Below are 22,098 nucleotides of genomic sequence, written 5' to 3' on the forward strand. Positions count from 1 at the left end.
AGAATGTTATTGATGATGAAAATTTTTCTGTATCTATTGGTCATAGAAGTAAGTTAAGGGAGATTGTTGTCTTTTAAATATATATGCCATAGCTGCTGGCACTTTTAATGCAAAATAGTTCTTATTTTTCTTTGGAAAACTTAGCATTCTAACTGATTAGTACTACACTGTATAGTACAACTAGGAATGAATATCACAGTTAAATAAGTGGCAGCCAACAGTATTGTAAAGTATGGTCTTTGATATTTAGGCATAGGATTATTGCTCTCTTTTAGGCCTTCAGCTTTCTGTTTTGTGTAAAAGCTATTGGCATCCACCCAAGTCCACATACAGGGGTCCTAGTTTAATGATTACTCCAGAGTCAGCAAAATTTTTGCATTAGTGTTTATAGAAGCTGAGTGCTGTGTAAGCTCCAACTCGCTTCTTTTGTGCAATTAAGGCCTTTAATTCCTAATATTTATGTGGGGATATATCCTTTTCTTTGAGGTAGAGTGAAAGATGCCATTAGATGTCATGTTAAATCCAAAGACAAATTACAGCTGATGTACATGAAGTGTTTAAAAAAAATCTTTTAAATTAAGCTTGGCTTGATTGTAATTGAGGATGGAACAATACATCTTCTAAATAGTACCTTTGATATACTATAAGAATTAATTTGGGTGATATAGTGCTGTTCTGTAATTGGTTGTAATTTTTTTTCTTATGTCAAAAAGAAAAGTCTTTCTTAAATGTCCATGGTTTTAGAGTGAATGTTGTTGTAGTTAAGTGGGGATATTAAAGACGGATCTGAAATTTCAAACTGTCTGATGGTTATCTTGGCTAGGGACAGAATTTGCATGTAAACCGGTTTTAGTGATCAGAAACTGGTTTAAACCTATAACAGGAACATAAGTTCGGTGTATAGAAACCCATTTCAAAATGGCTGAAACTGATTTAAAATAAACCTGGTTGCATGTAGTGTCAGACTTAACTGATTTGGGTCAGACCAGTTTAGGGAACTTCTGTCTCAGACCCCTTCCTGGTTTAAGTTAAATCAGTCTTCCAGCATGCTTTTCAGTCTTGGGCTGGGCTGTCTGCTCCAGAAAGCCGGTCTGCTTCCTCTCACCATTCCTCCCTTCCCAGCCAGAGCTCCACCTGGCTGAGAAGGAGGTGAAGACAGCAGTGTCTGCCTAGCTTCCCTCTGCGCTCTCTCCCCCCCTCCCCCCCACCTTTGCTGCTTTTTGCTCAAGCAGGGCAAGCCCCAAGAGGGCTCTCCGCTGCCTTTCCCCCCTCCCGTTCTGAAAACAGCGAGCATTGGCAGAGAGCTCTGGCCGTTGCTGTGGGACCCTGGTTGCAGGCTCCCAGCCCGCAGCTAGATTCCACTTTCTCCTGGAACCAGCAGTGAACTTGTGTTTGCTTTGGAGAAATGTAACTCAGAACGCTTTGCAAAAACCATTCTGAGGTGCAGCTGGGAGCTGCACTTCTGTCTGCAGCCTCAGATTGGGCAAAAAATGGCTGGCCTGGTCTTCTAACTTTAGTCTATCTAGGAAGTGAAATATGTAGATTGGGCTAATGTGTGCCTAATCTCACCTGAATGTGTTACCTGGTTTGAATCATTTAAGTACTTTGTCCAGGATTTCAATAATATTTTTCCTTCTAATTTTTTCTAAATCCATCCGATGGGCTATACATTTCTGTTACTGAAGTATTCAGACCTAATGTGTTACCTTGGTGTCTCATAGAGAAGAAGTATCATGAAAGGGCTCAATGATTTACAACCTCTATATATTTGATCCAAAATCACATGTCCTTTTACTACCTTGATACTTTATTTTTGGAACAGCTGATTCTAGAGCATACAGGAGAAACTTTTCTTAGTTGTAGTTTGAGTAACGCACAGGGATTTGGTAACAATAATGATAGTAGTTAGAGTAAATATGAACTTCCTTGGGAAAAGAATTGTACCAAAAATTATTGGACACAATTTTGTGGCAGATGTATAAAAGTGTGTTTTATTGGGTCTAGGCACCCAATCAGAAATATAGATTTAAGTGCCTAAAGGGACTAAGATGAAATGTAGTTGTCTAAATCAAAATTATGATCCCGAAAATCCTGTCTCAGATGTCATTTATAATCAGGTGGTATGTCAGCTCGAGACACCTCTTTTTTTTTTTTTTTTTTTTTACAGTAAAATTCCCCATGTACTTAAAGTTCTGCAACTGTCTCGCACTTAAGCCTGATCAGGATCCAGTAATTAGGATTTTTCTTGCCTAGGTCCCTGAGAAGCTTGATCTAGTAAGTGTTTTCAGAGCATGCCTCATGTACATACAAAATGCAGCTCCTCACACAATGTAACCACAAAATGTGGTGACTGCTCTTAAAATGGGTGCTGGGAGGTGGTGGATGCCCTCCTTTTTATACAGTAGCTTAGAAGACAACACTCCCAGGCTGAAGAAGTTGCAGGTTTAATTTCCTTCTCTATCTGAGGGGATTAAAGTACTCATCTCCATTGGTTAGGGATGTATTATTGCCAAGTAAGAAAGCCCAAGGACTAGCAAGACTTACAGATGTAAACTTGACATGAGTAGCCCTTAGGCCTGACTAAGCTTAGCAGAAGTTGTTATCCAAAATGTGAACTTAGATGATTTGAGGTAAATGGATTTAAATAATCCAAAAATTTGCCTGGAAGTATGGGCAGTAGGAGTGTTTTTTGATATTTTTAAGATGGAATCTTGAGAACTGAAAGGGCCTGTATCTATAAAGGTGACATTTACATTTTGACATTAAATGCTAATAAATTGAAAGCAGGAGATAAAACCAAATTATTAAAAGTTAGGAAATGTAGACATGTTGGGGTGTGGAATGCTGTGTTAAGTGAAAATCATTGACTTGACTAACAGGAAAGAAAGAGGGTAAAGGAAGATATTTTAGATTTTTGGAGTTAGGATTGGCTGGAAGTTAGAAAGATGAACATTGGGTTGTTGTCCCCTGACTGTCCTGCCAGCTCCATGTTCCTTTCAAAATCTATGTAGGTAATGTAGATGCCAGCCTTATTCTGTTTTTGCTTTCATTTTCTTTCCAGTGTGTCCCAAGCTTCAGACAAAGATGGAGTTATAGACACTCTGACTTGAGGTAGTTTCCTGTTCATCTGGCTTTTGTGACTTCCATTTTTAGTCCCCTAACACAGGGTTCTCTATTCCATTATGGGGACCAGGCCATTAATTTTAAGAACCCAGCTTTGTGGCCAGTAAGCTCACATGTGGACCTAGCCATGGATTACTTACCTTAGCTTGCTCTTCTTCATTGCTTAAGAAAACTCATCAGTATTATGATGTATTGTTGAACAGTGGTGTCTGTTCTTTCTTCCATCTTGTTTTTCTGTACTTCTCATATCTCTTACATTTTTTTAATGAAGACTGTGTGTATATAACTAACATACCAATATTTTATTCTGAGTAACTAGACTCTTATTTTTGGAGGACTTTCAGGTGGGGACAAACATGAGGACCAAGGGAACATTATCTCTGATGGTGATGCTCAGTGATCCTCAACCAGGGTGATACAGATTTGCAAGATAAACCCAAAGATTTCAAATAGGAATCCATAGTGCCAGAAAACATTTTGACCTGTTGTCTTTCTGTGTTCTTTGCAATAGAAGAATTGGTCTTTTTTTAGTCATAAAAAGAGTGCAAACTAAGAAGTAACATTTTCCAAGGGGTGCCTCAAGTCTAAAAAGATTAAGAACCACTGATTTAGGGAATAGTTGTTGTTCTGTACTGTATGGCTCTGCATCTTCTAAATTCATAAATGCCTTAAGATTTCTTCAGAAGCTATAACAGGTACATAGTCCAATTCAAATCCCGTTTCACTTTTACCTCTAGGTAGTTTTTACATTATTATTTCCTAAGTGTGTCTCATGAGTATCTGTTTCTGATCATTTTTCCAGATGTATGTTAGTTTGCAGTTCAGTTAAGAATCTACACAACATCTACTTGTTCCTAACAGTTACCCTTTGATATCAATTTGTTACAGATCCAGTTTCGTTTGGTTAACAGTTGCTTATGGCTTTGCAATAAAGGCTACCTTCTGCTTCCTTTATCCAAATTTGCTACTGGTATAAATTCTTGTAACTTCATTTCAAGTGAATATTTATTGTGTCTGGTTATTTTGGGGTAAATTTAGTACTTTAATTCCTGTTTTATTTCCATATTTTTCTAGCATATTTTATTTAAGGTCTCTAGTTCTTTGTTTGAGACTTCTTTGCTAGTATGTAATGCTCCCTATTGACTTTGAGATATCAGTTGCCTTGCTACTTCTGAAAGTTTTAACAGTTGACTAGACTAATAAGATTTCATATGTAAAGGAAAAATCAGGACAAAAAAATTCTATCTCAGATTTAGACAAATAGATATTGTAACACTACCTAATCAATTGAATTGAAACAGTTTGTTCTGATAATAATAAGATCCTCATGTGCATTTAATCCTTTTATGTTTTAATGTCCAAATCTGTCAATTTACACTAAAAAAGTAAAGTTGGTTTGAACTGAAAAACAAAACTTTATTTCAGAGATGGCACAATAGGTTATCCTGATAAGTTAAAAACATTTTTTCAACTTTGGAGATTTGAAAGGAACACTTTTATAGGACCAGTTTTAATATCATGATGGGCACTTTCCAATGAAAACACATTTTATTTGAAAATTGTTGACCAACTCTGTTAAAAATCCTTTCTTTCTTGGGGTAAACTATCCTAGGTTTGGGCTTCATTTCTGTTCTTTAGTCTTTTTTTGTTTGAACAGTCTCCTATCCTGTCTAGATTCTCCAGTATGATAGGAAAAATACGATTTCAGAAAGAGTATATAGTGTACTTACGTTTGCTTGCCAAGTGTTATTATTATCAACTTAGTTCTGACTAGCTTTGATTATTTGGAAAGAAAAGTCAATGTCATATGATTAGCAACTTGACCCTTTATGTCTGGGTTGGTACACAAAATTGTCCCCAGTTTTAAAAAGAAATCATGACAAGTCCACAGATATTTACAGGAACTTTCACAAATCAAGATAGTATATTTTGATTTCTGTTATGTTTAGACAGTCAAGAGATGTCATCAGTAGTATGACTTCAGTATGACCATCTCTTCTTTGCACTATCAGTCCTGTAAATGATAGGTTGTCACACACACACACACACACACACACAAAGTAAGGAAATTACACATCAAAAATAAAACAGACAGATGTCTCTATTATGTATGATATAAAATCAGGTGTCAGCTAGGTACTGGGGAGCCAAGGAAAAGGTCATTTAAAAAATAGATCTGAATATAAATAAAATTTGGCTTTTAGTCTGAGCCGTAGGTGAAGGTTCAAGCTGTAGTTCCTTTTTTTTTTATCTGAATCAATTAATCTGTATACAGCACTATACGTATTGTGTGCATAAGATGAGATCATTTTTAATCTATTAAAACTATCCTTTTGATTCTTGAAAATCCTTTGGGTATTTTGCATTCCTATATGGATCCCTCTGTCTGACTGCTTCAGCTGGGTAATCATTTTTCTTGTTTATCTCTAATCCTTTTAATATTTCCTTCCTGCCACTGTGTAACTGTACAGTATTCCTATTGTTCATAGTCTGTTTCGGTGACAGCTGTGAGAGACTCAGATGAAAGCAAGTGGCTGTATTTTAGTCTAGATTTCACAAGAGCAATATAAAACTAAATAATGCAGGAGTGCAAAGTATATATCTTTAAAACCCTGTTTATAAAGAATACAGTGCTGTAATTTTGTTTGTACTCTTAACACCATTGTAATTAAGAAAAGTAATGTGATACAGGGCACACTACAAATAAACCATATTCTAGTTTTGAGCTAGATTCCTTTTTTTTTTTTTTTTTTTTTTTTAAACGATGTGTAGACTTGGGTATCTTTAAACTTGTTTGGTGTTGTTTTTGGAGATACGAATGGGAGAAAATACCTATATCCACTGACACGTGTTTTTTAAGGAGCAGCTGTAGAATAGTTCAAGTATCTCAGTGGAAATATTATGACCTGAGTATCCTATAGTTCATTTGAACCTTCTCCTGCTATGAAAACGTTCTGAGTTTGTTTCTATGGAAACTGAGGAACGACATCTGTGGTCATATGCGGGTTTGACAGGATGACAAGTCATTCTGCAGAAAGGTTTTCAAAGCAGCATAGATCTCTTTATTTGCAGGTAAAATGCAGTGCAAGACAAACCTCAGTAAAATGTAGCATAAGACCAAACCTCAGATAGACTTTTGTCTCCATTTCTCTCTCACTGCTCTGTACTCTGATAGCTTCACTATACTATCCAGTACTTCAACAGTTCTGTTTTTCTCATTAGCTAAACTTGGCATATACTTTCTCTGCGTGTCAAAGCAAAGCATGCAAACATAATGAAAGGAAAGAAGTTGATATGGAGGCAAAAACTGCATTTTTAAAACTTCTCTTTTAAAACAAAAAATCACTTGCATAAGCCAACTTGATTTCCATACTGATTTGGTATTAGTTGAGACATTTTCTTGCTTAATGCGGTTGTGCTTTCAAAAAGAATGAAAATTACAGTGGTCTGAGATCTCAGACTGCCTATATTTCTGTCCTAAACCAAATCCAATGAAGCACTGCTAAACCAAGAAGCTGGTGACAGTTTAATGTCAGCATTACATGAACAATCGAAGAAACTGTGTTAAAGGAAAACATTGGCTTCAGAATAAATAATGTAGTGCGCACTAAAGTTCATATGCATCGCCAGAGAGGGAGCCAAAAAAAAAAAAAATCTGTGAAGGCTATTAGAGAACCTTTGAAATATTTTAAAAGGTATAGCTGCTCCTATGTGTGAAAATTCGTAAAGTAAAATCACTGCTTCTTGTACTAAGATTGTTCTTTTCTTATTCCAGAAACCTCTAGTCTTTTCTTTATAACATTAGTGAAGTATTTATTTAAATATCTGTGATTTCAGTTTGCAATATCTAACAGATCTTGGCTTTCTTCTGTACTCTGATATGATATTCTGAAGTAACTGGTGCTGTATTTTGGCAAATGACTTTTTTTAATTATGATCACTCTCTTGAAAATACCCTTTTAATCAAGAGAATCAGTTATTCTCAATGTTCATATACAGGAAATCCTCACTATTCGCGGGTTCGGCATTTGCAGTTTCAAATATTCGCGAATGCTGAATCCGCTTCTTAAATACACTTAAAGGAGCTCCTCGGGAGCTCTGCGTTTGCTGCCACTGTGCTCCCACTGCTGCCATGCTCTTGCCGTTGCCAGAGCAGCCGTGCCCCCCCCCCCCCCCCCCCCCCCCAGCCATTGGGGGCACTGAGTTCATGAACGCAGATGGCCTTCATGACCGCAGTGCCTTATTCGTGGATTTTGCCATTCTTGGAGGGTATGAGAATGTATCCCCTGAGAATGGCGAGGGTTGCCTGTAACTTTTTGGAACACATGTTGCACCTTTGTAGGAAAGGTAATAATTGCTAAGTGACTGCTAGTAAGCAGTAGTTTTCCAAGTCTGTATAGGAACAGGTTTATCATGCAATTTGAAATCTTTGTGAATTCAGTAACAGTAATAAATATTTCCCTTTCTGTAGTACTGAACACTGACGTGACTATTTTAAAGTGACTATATTGTTCCTATCATCACCTAGTGTAGGACTGTTCAGTACAGTTACTCAAATAGGTTTGCAAGGATCAGGTCCCTTATGTAGTTTTTCAAAATGAGGCTGAAATTTTCTGTAGTTGAAATAATACTTCCCAATATAATCTTGATCTAGTGTTCTTGTTCTTGTGTTTCCTTTGTGACCATGGCCATGTTATGCATCATACCAGATTTTTAGAGTTACTGTGAGCATTCCAGCTCCCATAACTTCCATGTAAGCTTTATACATGATTAGTGTGTTTGAAAGTCCAGAATTTAGCTAGTCTATGCTATAATTTCCCTTCACATAAAAAGGCACATATAATGTCTTCAATTACAAGGCCTCCGTTCCTTAAAGTTTAACACGTCAGATCTAAATTTTTCTGGTATGTTAAGAAATTTCATTCAAATTTATATCTCCATCTCTCCTCCCCCTCCCCCACTCCTGGTGCATGAGATGCCTCAACTAAAAAATAAATGTCAAATGTATCTACTTATACAATTTTGTTTGGTCAAATGTAAAATTATGTATTTCCTAGTATTTTATTTGTGTAAAACCTGTTTCTACAATAGTATTAATTCTGCAGCCCTCAAACTTACCTATCTCATAATGGGTGTTGTGAATCTGAATGATGGATAAAAAATCTCAGATGCTTGGTGCTGCAAAATTGCAGAATGATTAAGTTGTTAATAACTTAATATTAGAAATCATGTCTTGAAATAAATTTTTCACATTCCTTCTCTATAAACTGGAAATTTTAAAAACAGATTGGTTAGAATGAAATTTGCAGCATTTAAGAACATTGCACTCATACACTAATAATGCTCAGAAATTTATAGTATCATGCATATTTTTAGATGAAGCATATGGATTGCTTATGGGGTGCACCACTCTCATCAGTCCCTTTTTCTGTTTTCCTGGGCTTCCCGCTGTGAAAATCTCCTTCCTCATATAACTTCTCCAGATTGACGCACCTACTATGCTTATGCCCTATGCCTTTTTTAAATTTAGAAAAAATGCTTTCTGGTGCCAGTCTTAAACTTTTAGCAACTAATAATGGCATTGTCAGTAAAGAGGGAGGTGAATCCGGTGATGTATGCTGATACTTATGAAAGCGTATGTATCTGGTTTAGTTAGATTATAAGGTGCAACTCTACACTGCCTTCTACGTTTGTCAGCAAAGTCGTATGCAACTACATTGGTCATTTGCCCCTGATGCTGGCTACATTGCTTCTTTAAAAACTGTATAGTCCAGTCTTCATCATTAGCCAGCAAACTGTTTTCTGTATGGATTGGGTTTAATATGGTCAAGAAATATTTTGAGTATTACGTAATGTAATGGGAAATATGGTTTTAGTGTGAGACATCTACAATATTCATTTAATTGTTTTCATTATGTAGAATGTTTCAATAACAGCTCCTGGTCAGTTTTGAAGAATAACAGTAAACATATTTGATATGATTACCGGAATATTGCTACATATTGCAAGATGTTAGGTAGAGTTGAGGCACTGAAGCAAAGCTGTTGGAAGTTAGTGGTTGGCTAATGTGAAGAGAAAGCTCACTGCAGCTCTCTTAGCTCTTGCCCAGCTGTCTGCCACCTTTGCCTGGTGAAAAACATGGGTGTCTCATTATTGGCTGTACAAGAATTATATTCATAGGGTCTTGGGAAAGTAAGGCTGGAAGAGTCTTCATGAAGTCATATAGTCTAACCCCCTGCTTAGGGCAGCAGCATCCCTGACTAAACCATTGAGTCAAGCATCTGTCTGACTTGCTCTTGAAAATTCCCAGGGCTGGAGATTCCACAATTTTTCTAGGTAGCAGTTTCAGTGCTTGACCACCCTCACAGTCAGAAACTTCTTCCTAATCTCCTACCTAAACTTTCTCTGCTGCAGTTTGAAGACATTGTTCCTAGTCCTATCCCTTACAACCATAGAGAAAAGTTTCTCTCTGTCCTCTTTATAATCTTCTTCAATTATTTAAAAACAATTATCAAATCCCCACTCGGTCTTCTCTTCTCTAGACTAAACAGTTCTTGTCCTTTTAGGCTTTCCTCATAAGTCATGCTTCCTAGGCTTCTAATAATTTATGTTGCTTTCTGCTTGTCTCTTTCCAGTCTGTCCATATCCTTATTGAAGTGTGGGTCCCACAAGTGGAGACACTACTGCAGGTGCTACCAGTGCTGAATAGAGCAGAAGAATCACTTCCCTTGAACTGCATGTGAAACTCCTTTTAATACAACCCACTATGCAGTTGGCTGCTTTTCACCATTTGCTCACATTCAGCTCATGGTCCACTGTAACCCCCAAGTCCTTCTCTGCAGCATGGGCAGCCTAGCCATTCATTCCACAGTCTCTACATGTGTATGCAGTTATTCTGTTCCAGGTGCAAGACTTTTGCACTTGTCCTTGTTGAACTTGATCTGATTGAGTTTTGGACTATTTCACCAGTCTATCCATATCATTCTGGATCCTACTCCTATTTTCCAGAGTGTCTGCAACTCTACCCAACTTGACGGTAAGCTCACTTGATATCTTTTCCCAACTAGACATTGTGTCATTGACAACTACTTAATGAGCATGATGATCCACCTTATCTTATTTTCATCTAGTCTATATTTCCTTAGCTTATTAATGAGAATGTTGTGGGAGATATCATGTCCATTGCTGTTTCCACATCCATAGAGTCTGTTGGCAAAATTATATCAAAAGAAACTGGATTAATTGATGTATATTTTTATAATGAAGTTCATTAAAAAATTAAAGAAAATAGTTTTCAGTATTATAGCTATGTCTTTCTTTTACACTTTGATTCTTTCATTATTTGTAACTTTTAATCAGTTGTCCATGTCTTTCCTAAATTTATTCAGTTCATACTTTCTGATTTGTCTGTTGACCTTACAGTTATTAATTACTTTTATAAATAGATAATAAAATAAATATTAATAGCTAAATAAAAAGCATTTTTCCCTTTAGTTTGCTCATAACTTGTAAGTCACCTGTGTCAACTGAATTCATAAGATGCTCCAGAGATGCTAATTACTGCCCCTTTTTTAGGGGCAGGATGGGAGATCATGAACTCATCTGTCCTTTTTTATTAATTTGAAGAAATAAAAGTATAAATTTGATTCATTCTGTAGTAGGTTAAGTGGATGCATGCCATTTACAGAAGCAGTATATCCACAAGTAAAATGTTAATTACATGATATCCTGCTGCTACTTAAAGAATAGAAAGGGAAGAGAACATTTATGAAAATGTATCAAATGTATGTAATGTACACAGTGTAAAGTAATGTAAATAGAACACGCACACAATTATTGCAGTAAGTGCGATAACATGTAACGTTATATTGAGGCTAATTGCCAAGGAAGACAAATGTTTTACCAGATAACTGACGGTAGGAACAGAATAAGAATAATACTGTATGACTTTTTGAGACCTGAATTGGATCCACCACCATTCAGAGGAAAATGAATAACAGAAAAATTACATTTTCATTTATCCTATTTTGGGGTAAAACATACAAATGGATGGAAAATAAAAAAACTATTAGTATTTATATTCTATATATTATAAAACAGAAAATAATAAATAAGGGGTTAAAACTAAGACTGAATATGAAAGTGCAGATTAGTAGATCATGTTCTGATTTGCAAGAACCAGCTTTAGACTACTACCAGGCACTAGAATGTCCATGTTTGCAGTGCATGTATGTAGAGTTTCATAGTGATGGAGCTTCTGTTTTCCTTTATCTCTTTCTGGCTGTTGAGAAACCATCTTTAAAACATAGTTCACATTTTATCCAGTAAACTACCCATAACTACTTGAGTTATACATTTGAATATGTAAGCTTTTTGGTTTGGGTTAGAAAGCAAAAACGAACCATGCAGCCATTTCACAGTTTAAGAACAATATTGTTCAGGAATGCAATCTGCCATAGCTAATTATTTCCTTGTCTTTAGGTCTTTGGAGATGCTAAGTTAATTACCATACCTTTATTTATTCTACTCCTAGAGAAACTTATTTTTGTATTCTACTCCTTCTATAAGGTTATATTTATAAAAATAAAAAATAACATATCAAACAAGAGGCCCTCTTACCTTGACTAAAGAAATCTTGAGTCAGTATATGTAACTGAATTAAATCAGGAATTTTGTTGACGTGATAAAGCTAATATACCCCACCATTGCTACTATTTGTCAGATGTCTAAATCATTTATGTGAGAGAAATTATTAATCGGAATCTAAAATGGACCTCCTTTTGGAGCAAACAATGAGAAAGCAAGCAATTAGGTTTAGTATACTTTTTTTAGAAAAATGTCCTCTCTTCAAAACTGTAGATCCTTATAAATTATGAAAAAATTTGTTGTTGTATGTGTACAATTAGCTTGAATAAATTAGAATCTTGATAAAGACAGAAGTATATAGTTAGGTACATGAATGAATAGGCTGATATTTTCAAAGGTGTAGAACACTTACCAACTGTGATTAATTTAAATTAATAGATTGGCATATTTTATTTGTATCACAATGACATCTTTGCAAGGTGGGAGACTGACAGCTGATCCTAAATATGTAATCTCATTAGGGGTCTATGTGGGAGGTGGTTTCACTCTCCTGTGACTTGTTTTCTTTTTTGGGGTCTGGCAAGTGTATCATTCTCCCCCCCCATGTACCTTTGCACTTTTCCCCATTTGTTTTTAATATTTATATAATCACAGAATCATAGAAAATGAAGGTTGGAAGGGGCCTTGGGAGGTCATCTAGTCCAACCCCCCGCTCAAAGCAGGACCATCCCCAACTTGGAGAATGGGAGATAAAGGTTTAAAAAGTTACAAAAAAAAGTACAAAAGCAGTTCCCACTGAAGTACTACACACCCTCTCTAGTCAATCCAGTACAGTGCTTCGTATAATGATATACTAAGTGGACTGGAAGTACTGCTGGTCCACTTCCGGGTTCACCGCTAAACACGTAGAGGCCCCCCCCCCCGCACTCCTGTGGGACGCTTCATGCACCCCAGCACTGCAGCATTCACAAGTTGCGCCTGCCACCTCAAAGTAAGTAGAAAAAACTTTTAAAGCTGTGCCTATGTCCGAATTGCTGATTCTTTGAATCAGCATCGAATCTTCAGATTCGGATTCGGCCGAATCACTGAATCGAATCAACAAATTGAATCACTGTCCCTGATTCGGGCTGAATCTGAATCAAATAGGGCCCACTTCGCACACCCCTAGCTACATGCATCCCCCACCCAGTTGGATAGCCCTGCTTAATGGCTCATTTTCCCCTTTATACAGTGAGGATAATAATAATTAACTGTACTGTTGTAGTAATAGTTTTATTCTAATTCACGAAGTCCAACCTCTGTGGCAAGAACTGAATAAATCATTCTTCCTTTTAGAGTTTTAAATACTGTTTTGTATGACTTAATTGGCAATATTACATGTTTGCCATTTTCTTTTGTGAGAAATAAAGGTTTTCAACAACGGAAGCAGTGGTTGGAGTCCTGGTATATCACTTTTTAACCATGGCAACCTGTTTACAAGATTGCGATGGGGAGGGAAACTTGCAAATGTCAATATGAAGTATAATGTGATACACTTCATACAAATGATGTCTTTACCAGCAGCAATGTAAAGCATAGATGCATATTTCTCTCAGCTCACTGGAAATTTGAGATGTAAGTAGATGCCAGCAGTGGCATGTAGTGCTATATTTGAGCTTGGTATTACTGTGCTTGTATATTATACAAAGACCATGTTTAAAACATTTTACAGATTATAAATACTATGATGCTTGTGGTACATATCTTCAAGCTTGACACTCTTCATAACTAAGTCTCTGCACATTTGATACATAGGATAATTAAATCTTGAATAATTCTTTTATACTTTTGCTAATTAAAAATCATGGCCACATCTTGCTCTGCTCAGGTTCCAATGATTTCCTTATCTCTTTATCATGGTCTCTCTTCCACTTTGCCTGATTACTCTTTTCCTCTAACCTTCTAACTGTATTTTTTGTTCTATTTAGTTTACTTTTTCTCATCTCTGCACCTCTCATTCGTAACTCCCTCTTTTTCTTTTCTTATTGCTATTTGACATTTTTTCCTAACCCTTGTTCTTCTTCTACCCTGCTGAATTTTTCACAAATCTCATATGCATCCACAGCTTCCCCAATTACTTCTTCCTGCCACTTCTAGATCCCTCTCTCTCATAGCAGCTTTTCCTTCTTTTATTTGCTTCATCCTGAACCATTCCCAAAGAAGTGTAGTGAAGATGCTGGATTCCTCCCACCCAAACACCTGCAATTTTTGAGCCTTTTGCTCCTTTGAACAATAGTCCTTTCTGTTTTTGCTTCCTTCCTGTTCCATGTTTGTCATCTATCACTCGCCTCTAATTTATTATCTGATTTTTAAAAAATATTAATTTTGCCACTCCTGTCCCTTGATTCATCTTCAGTGACTTCAGCTTCCACATTGACCCTTATAACAAGGTTTATCTCATTAACTACATTTCTGTGTTTGACTTTCCATCCTAGATCAGCTTTCATATTTACTTGAGTTTTGGCTTCACTCTGTACTGCTGCATCTCTTCTTATGTTGATACCGTTAACTATATTGCTTGGCCTGTGTCACTAGAGGTCACCCTTCCTTGGCTTTTTCAGTTCAGTCCCCTGTTCATTCTACTCTTTTGGTTTTGCAGTATTTATAAACCTGTGGGGTGACTCACCAGCCTGTTCACTAAAGACTGCTCTTCAGCATTAGGATTCCAGTCCCATTTTCTTTAGGGGTGTAGTTTTTCTTTCTTTAAAATAACCAAAGCTCAGCGCATCAGTCTTCTTTCCCCTTGACCCAAGATCTCCTGCTGGGAACCACCTTGTCCCTGCAGGATTATTTTCATTCACAGGGTAATCAGCCTCCATGTTCTCCTGTCCTTAACTTTTTTCTTGTCAGATTACAGTCCAAAGGCATCTATAAAAAGGTCATACAAACTCGGTTCTTGCCTGTGGCCCATGGGCTGCTGCAGTACCTTTTTTACTCAACAGCTCTCTAGTCTGTTCTTTGCAGGATTGTGCTCCATAAACTTTCCACGAGCGAATTACAACTCTTTCTACCTCACCTGAGCTACTGTCCAATTTTTATAAGTACATGGAGTTATCCTATTTCTGGCCTTATATTTTCAACTGGGAGTCAGCTTATCAATCACAGGTGGGGCTAGGTTTAACACTGTTTAAAGGGCTAGGCAATGTGTGACACCATCTCTTTTGATAAGTCCTCCTGCTCCTCTTATCTCACTCTTTTTGTAAAGGTTTTTCAGTACTCCAGCTTTATTCTTCCTGTTTTCTTTCACCTTTCCTTTTGGTATCAACTTCAGCTGTCGCTTTTTTTGAATAATTTATTCACCATCAGCCTTTATCCAATCCCAGAGCTTGACCGGGATCTTTGACATTTCCTGGATGTTTTGCAATCAATATCAGTTGGTCAGAGCTGACACCAGTACCTTTTGGATCTCTAGCTATAACTCATTGCATGTCAATTTTGGGCATGGCCATGCTATGAGGAATAAATGTTTTTGTTTTTATGTTTAGCCCCATGAGCATGCGTGTGAGAGAAGAGGGGAGGGGGAATAGAGAGCTTATTCTAAGGAAGTGTATGAAAATATGAAAATCTATTGGTTATGAAAGTTGAAATATTTAGAACTGTACCCCCTTAACAATCCAAATAATGTAATTTGCAATCAGCTTGAAAAAAGGAAAGTGAGGGCAGGTGGGTTATAGAAACTGCTGTTCTTTCTCAGTTTTTTTGTCGTGACTGAACTGAATATCATATGGTAGGGAAAATGAAAATGAATGACCTGAAACTAGTATTTAACCTTGAATAACCGGAAACTAGTATTTAGATTACAGTTGGACATTATTTTCAAAAGCCCAGGGGATCCCTGTCAAATACCAAAACTACTACACTGAATTGTAAATAAGGTTCTTGCTCACAAAAACAGCTTTCTGAAACCTGTTCTAGTAATCCATTAATTTTCAGTCTAGCAATGTGTTTACTATAGCAGGTGTCATGGGACTAGACATAAAGATCAATTTAAAACACTTTGCTATTACTCCATGATGGGTAATATTGAAAGTAACAAACTTAAATATGGGACCATAGCATTTGTACCAGGAAGTAGTAACTCACCATCATTGTATTTAAAACTAAAAATAATGCAACCCAACAGTAGAGAAATATGTTAAATGGTTTTGTTGCATCTGTTTTGTTTCGTTTGATCAATTAAAAAGCAAACCAAGCATTTGTATTCGTAGTCTGTTTTTATAAGTACTGATACAGGTTAAAATTTACAAAAGGGACACAGTGACTTTGGACCTTAAATTTATATAGACTTTCAATAAGATTTAGGCACATTTTAAACATTAAAGACCTTGTACGTGACTAGTATTATTCTGTTTTTCAGTACTGAATGGGAATGCTTCTTTTGCAAAACCTTAATCTCTTGTCCCCAACAAGTAACTTTTCAACATATCTTCAGAATTATTATTTTGCAGATATATGTATTCTCTTGCTTTTGGTGGTTATATTTTAACTCTCATAAGAATGCAGCAGAATTGTGTTTTGACGATCAGACCTGTATATATTTGACTTCCCGTCTGTGTTAGTTTCTCAGTGAAAGTTGAGGAAGCATTCTTTCCTAGACCAGGTTAACTATCTGAATGTTATTCATTGTATTACAACGTGGATTTCTGTATTCCATTTCTGTCGTCTTTTTTTTTCTGTTGTCAAAATAAACTCTTTCAATTCTAGCTTTGAAGGAAGCAATTTAAATGAGTGCTGAGTGATTTTGGGACAATAAACCTCATTTATTCTGGAATCCCTCAGAATTTATGCAGATCTGTGAACAGCCAATAAATAACTAAAGTATTAATTATTTAAGGAGTTTGTAGGGTGTTCGCGCGCGTGTGTGTGTGTGTTTCTGTTTCTTCTCTCCCCTCCCCAACCCCCACCTCCCTTTCCAGAGATGGGGAGGTTCCTTTATCTTATCTTCAGACATTAAAAACTGCTCTTAGTCTTTTCCATTAAATCCAGGTAGTTCTTGTCCAAACATTGTAGAGGCATTTAAACAAAATGAAATAAGGTATTCTCTAGTGACTTTACCTGTGATTGTTAAGGCAGACTAACATGGCTAACTATCTCTCCTAAGGAGAGTCACCAGCAAAGTTAGGCCCACAGTACAGACTGCTACCATTTGAGTTAACGGAATGACCAAAGTAGCTAGATGTTCTTTTTTACATAGATCAGCCTTTGGAGGGACGTTATAGAAATACATTTCTATGGGTTTCATAGCTGTTTGCCAGATACCGGAATAATGTTAAGGGTCTGGTGTATAGGGTCTTTTGGAAGGGAATGTACTCTAGTAACTGGTTTTAGAACCTCCTTTATCTAGTCCCACCCTTTAGCACAGGGGCAGAAAAAGTCCAACTCACAGGCTGGATCGGGCCTGCAGCAGAGTCCATTTCCCAGCAGTCCCTGCCCACATTGCTGCGGCCGGTTCCCATGGAGACCCCAAGAGCAGCAGTGCTGTGACAGTGCAGAGCCAGGATTTCCATGAAGACTGGCCCCAGCAGCACTGGTTGAGCATGCAGCTGGCTGGGAAATTGCTCCAAGGCTGGGGCTGGGATCTCGTGTGGTGACAGTGTGGTCCAGATCCACGGCAGAGCTGGAATCCACTGCCCACATGCTCTGGGCAGGGGCCTGCAGGCAGCGGATTATGGCTCTTCCCCAGCTTCAGATCACACTGTCACCACTGCAGGATCCCAGCCCCAGCCTCAGAGCAGCTTCCCACCTAGCTGTGCGCCTTGCCAGCGCTGCTGGGGCTGGTTTCCATGGAAATGCTGGCCCCATGCTGTCATGGTGCCGCCACTCCTGGGGTCTTCATGGAAACCAGCCACAGTGATACTGGGAAACGGAGTCCAGCTGCTGACCAGGTCCACCATTTTGCCCACCCCTGCTTTAGCATATACTCTTTCATCCTGTCTCGCCAAAATTCTCTCTACACACAGTCTGTGTCAACAATACACTTTCCTTCTACCTTCTTTCTGCCCTTATCTCCTTCCTCTTTTTCTGCTTCCTTTCTTGTTGCTTTTGTCCTTCTTCAGTTTGTCTTTGTTTCCTTCCCCTCACCCCATTTACAGATTGGTCAGCCTAGAAGAGCCACAGCAGCTCCTTACTGCCAAGTGGAACAGGTGTAGGAAGAATCATACCAAGCTCCTGTCTGCTTAAGCTGAATCAGGTCTAGCACAGCTTGAAGTTTTAGAGCTCAATTTTACAATTCTAGCAGGTTTCTTCTGAGTATATACAAACTGCTTTTTTGAGGTTTTTAGCCTAACTAAGACATATTTTCATGAAGACAGTACCAAAATGAGCTGTTTGTTCAATTGCAAGTCATTCATCCAAAGCATGCTAAAGATTTTTAAAGAAATGCTACTAATTCATACAAACAACATATATTTTTCCTAACTTCATTTTTGAAAATTACTAAACAGTTCTGAACTGCTTGAAGAAGAATTTTTTTTAGCTAGGTAGTGTGCAAAATTTCAGTTCAAACAGTTGATGCTTAGGTAAGAAATAAATAAGCAGTTAAAATGGGTTTTCATTATGGAAAATATTAGAAAAACTTAACTATAGGCATCAGTATTTGGTCTATTTATAATCACAAAGTAGATGAGAAGAGGTTGTACAATGTTTCACTGCGTTTTACCATTGTAATGAATCCAGTAACGTTTCACTTAACAAAAGCAAGTCAACATATAAGAGAATATAATTGTTATCTTTGAAATGTAGAAATAGAATTACCTTTGTTAGATCCCACTGCTACCGTAAACTTGATTGGTGCAAGCAGGCCCTTTGTTTTCCTTTTGCACAGTGCCTGCAAGAGGAATAGCCTTTAGGACCGTCTAAGCATTGCCATTATATTTCAGCACCATGTTTTACACATACAGTACGCTTATTTCTGTCTCCTTTTCAGAAGAGAAACCTGACTGCTCCAAGGCCCGCTGTGAGGTCCAGTTCTCTCCTCGCTGTCCAGAAGATTCCATCTTGATTGAAGGTTATGCTCCTCCTGGTGAATGCTGTCCACTCCCAAGCCGTTGTGTGTGCAACCCTGCAGGTTGCTTGAGGAAAGTTTGCCAACCAGGCTACCTGAATATATTGGTTTCTAAAGCATCAGGGAAGCCAGGAGAGTGCTGTGACCTCTATGAATGTAAACCAGGTAAAAAAAAAAAAAAACGGATTTTTTTTTTTTCATTTTGGAATGTTGCCATTTTCTATACCTAAGGAGTACAATGTCTTCTATAACTGGCTTCTAGTAAAGACTACATTTTATACAGTGCAGAATCTTTTTGAATTGCATATACATCAAGAAATTCTGGCTGTTTTGTATACAACAAACAGGTCACTGAAGTAATTTCCTTTTTTTTTTTAAAAAAGGCATGTTAGTTAACAAGTTTTTAAACATCCTATTTTCAGTTTCTCTCTCAAGATAAACTTAAATAAGATAAGGAAAAATCTAAAGTATAACATGAGGGAAGTATATGCTAATGGTACTATTGATATTTTTATCATTAGCAACTTACCTGATATGCAGACTAAGATGTGCAGGTGCAATTTGTAGATTTTTTAGAGATAATTACATACATTATTTCATAGTTTCATAATTCTTAGGGGCTGGAAAGTAACTGACAGATCATCGTTTATGTTAAGAAACAAAACGTTAAGATGTTAAGAAACAGAATTACCCAGTCTTAAGAACTTGGTTAATCATGAAATGATGATCCTCCAAACTTTTTTTAGAAAAAGTTCTGCACAGTCCTAACAAAGGAACATAATCAGACCATGATCAGCTTTTACTCATTTGCTACATCAATACATCTTATTTGTAAGGTACTGTTGCCATTGAAGTGAGAGGTGAAACTTGCTATTTTTCACAGCCCTTACTTGGAGGAGCATATATTGTTCGATCACAGAAAGCAGAACTGGAAAGGACTTCAGGAAATCATCAGATTCACCCCACTGCACTGAGGAATAATCAAGTATACATACATCATTCCTTACATATTTGTCTATCCTGGTCTTGAAAACATTCAGTGAAAGAGATTCTTTAACCACCTTGGAAAGTCAGTGACAGTATTTCGCTACCCTTATAGTTAGAAAGCTTTTTCTACTATCAAACCTATCATCTTGGTTAGAAATTGTAGGTTTCTTCTTTCCCAAAGGACAAGAGGATCAGCTGATTGAGCATTCTCTTTTAAACATCTTACATATTGCAAGATTGATTTGATATGTCTCTCCCATTCTCTTAGTCTTGTCTTTGCTAGACAAAAGCAATTCTTTCAGCTTTTTCTCATAGGTCATGTTTTCTAAACCTCATATCCTTCTCGTAGCTGTTCTCTGGAATCCCTGTAGTTCATATACAATCTTTCTAAAATTGCAGTAACCAATACTTTTCTTCAGCTGAAACCTCCTCATTGCAAGAAAAAACAGCATAATTACCTTTACTGTAACCCCCAGTTGTACTGTTTACTAGTCAGGTATTCCCTGTTGTGAATTTGTGCATTTGATTTGTGGCATTTTGCATTTCATCATGTTACTGTTGGGTATTTAATCAATTTAGCACAATTATCTTGATTTCAAATTTTGTCCTTTAAAAATCTTTCAGTATTCTGTAGTTTGGTGACATCTACATGGACATAATCTCTGTTCCATCATCTGAATAATTAATGAAGACATTGAATAGAACCAGGGTCAGGACTGACCCCTGCAGGATATCACTTAAAGCGCCTTTCCAGTTTGACAAGAAGCCACTGATTACTCTTGAGTGTGGCTTTTCAAACACTGTACATTTGTGTACTTCTACATACATCTAAATTATATATTTTCTTAATTTGGTAACTGTTTTAGAGGGTATGAGATGAAAAAAGATAAGGTCTGGTGGAGTCAAATATAGAGAAAAATAGTAGCAGTAGTAGTGTTGACGATGATAAACCAGACCAGTGTTGGCATACATGAACAAACTGTATTTGATTTTACATAGAACATACATTTCATCTTCTGAAAATGTATGAATACTAATCAAATACAAGATTATGCAACTAAAATAGAAATGGGACTGGGTCTATATAATTTTTCTAATTTTATGATGGACTTTACATTCAGATGTGCAGCAACTTAACATTTAACAGAAACAACATAGTATATACTTGAAGTCTATGCCAGAGTCCCATGTAATTTATGGATGAAGATGGACCTCATTTATAGGAAAGCATTAAGTCCATTTTTGCTATGTTGTACCTGGTTCACAGGTGCCTAAACTGTGAAAATCATAGAAATGACTATACTAAATCAAGGAGAAGGCAGGGTAGATTTGCACCTTAAGTTAAAAACAGGTGTTGAGTTTATCTCAGTCTGATTGTCCAGGGTTTTGACTTGTGTCAGAACAGGTCAGAGGTAATCATTTACACGTGCAATTTGACAGGCAATCAACTGGAATCTCACCCAATACTGGTGAACAAGTTAAGAGGATATGACTTGGACGACTACACAGTCCGGTGGGTGGCGAATTGCCTAGAGGGTCGCACCCAGAGAGTCATAGTGGATGGGTCGGTTTCGACCTGGAAGGGTGTGGGCAGTGGGGTCCCGCAGGGCTCGGTCCTTGGACCGATACTCTTCAATGAATTCATCAGCGACTTGGACAAGGGAGTGAAATGTACTCTGTCCAAGTTTGCGGATGACACAACTGTGGGAAGAAGTGGACACGCCGGACGGCAGGGAACAGCTGCAAGCAGATCTGGACAGGTTGGACAAGTGGGCAGAAAACAACAGAATGCAGTTCAACAAGGAGAAATGCAAAGTGCTGCACCTAGGGATGAAAAATGTCCAGCATACCTACTGCCTAGGAAATGACCTGCTTGGTGGCACGGAAGCGGAAAGGGATCTTGGAGTCCTAGTGGACTCCAAGATGAACATGAGTCGGCAGTGTTACAAAGCCATCAGAAGAGCTAACGGCACTTTATCGTGCATCAGCAGATGCATGACGAATAGGTCCAAGGAGGTGATACTTCCCCTCTATCGGGCGCTGGTCAGACTGCAGTTGGAGTACTGCGTGCAATTCTGGGAACCGCACTTCAAGAAAGATGTGGATAACCTGGAGAGGGTCCAGAGAAGGGTCACTCGTATGGTTAAGGGCTTGCAGGCCAAGTCCTATGAGGAGAGACTAGAGAACCTGGACCTTTTTAGCCTCTGCAAGAGAAGGTTGAGAGGCGACCTTGTGGCTGCCTATAAGTTCATCACGGGGGTACAGGAGGGAATTGGTGAGGCTTTATTCACCAAGGCGCCCCTGGGGGTTACAAGAAATAATGGCCACAAGCTAGCAAAGAGCAGATTTAAACTAGACAT

The 22,098-nt window shown here is 37.6% G+C and overlaps 1 protein-coding gene across 1 annotated transcript in view; it reads left to right on the top strand.

The window, feature by feature from the left end:
- CRIM1 (cysteine rich transmembrane BMP regulator 1) overlaps positions 1-22,098 on the top strand; it is a 359,396-nt gene that overhangs the window by 111,128 nt on the left and 226,170 nt on the right. The window contains exon 3 of the mRNA XM_025197632.1: positions 18,674-18,916. Coding sequence (XP_025053417.1) covers positions 18,674-18,916 — 243 coding nt within the window. The remainder of the gene's footprint in view (positions 1-18,673; positions 18,917-22,098) is intronic.

The sequence above is a fragment of the Alligator sinensis genome, unplaced genomic scaffold (assembly GCF_000455745.1).
Source record: "Alligator sinensis unplaced genomic scaffold, ASM45574v1 scaffold489_1, whole genome shotgun sequence".
Lineage (NCBI taxonomy): Eukaryota > Metazoa > Chordata > Crocodylia > Alligatoridae > Alligator > Alligator sinensis.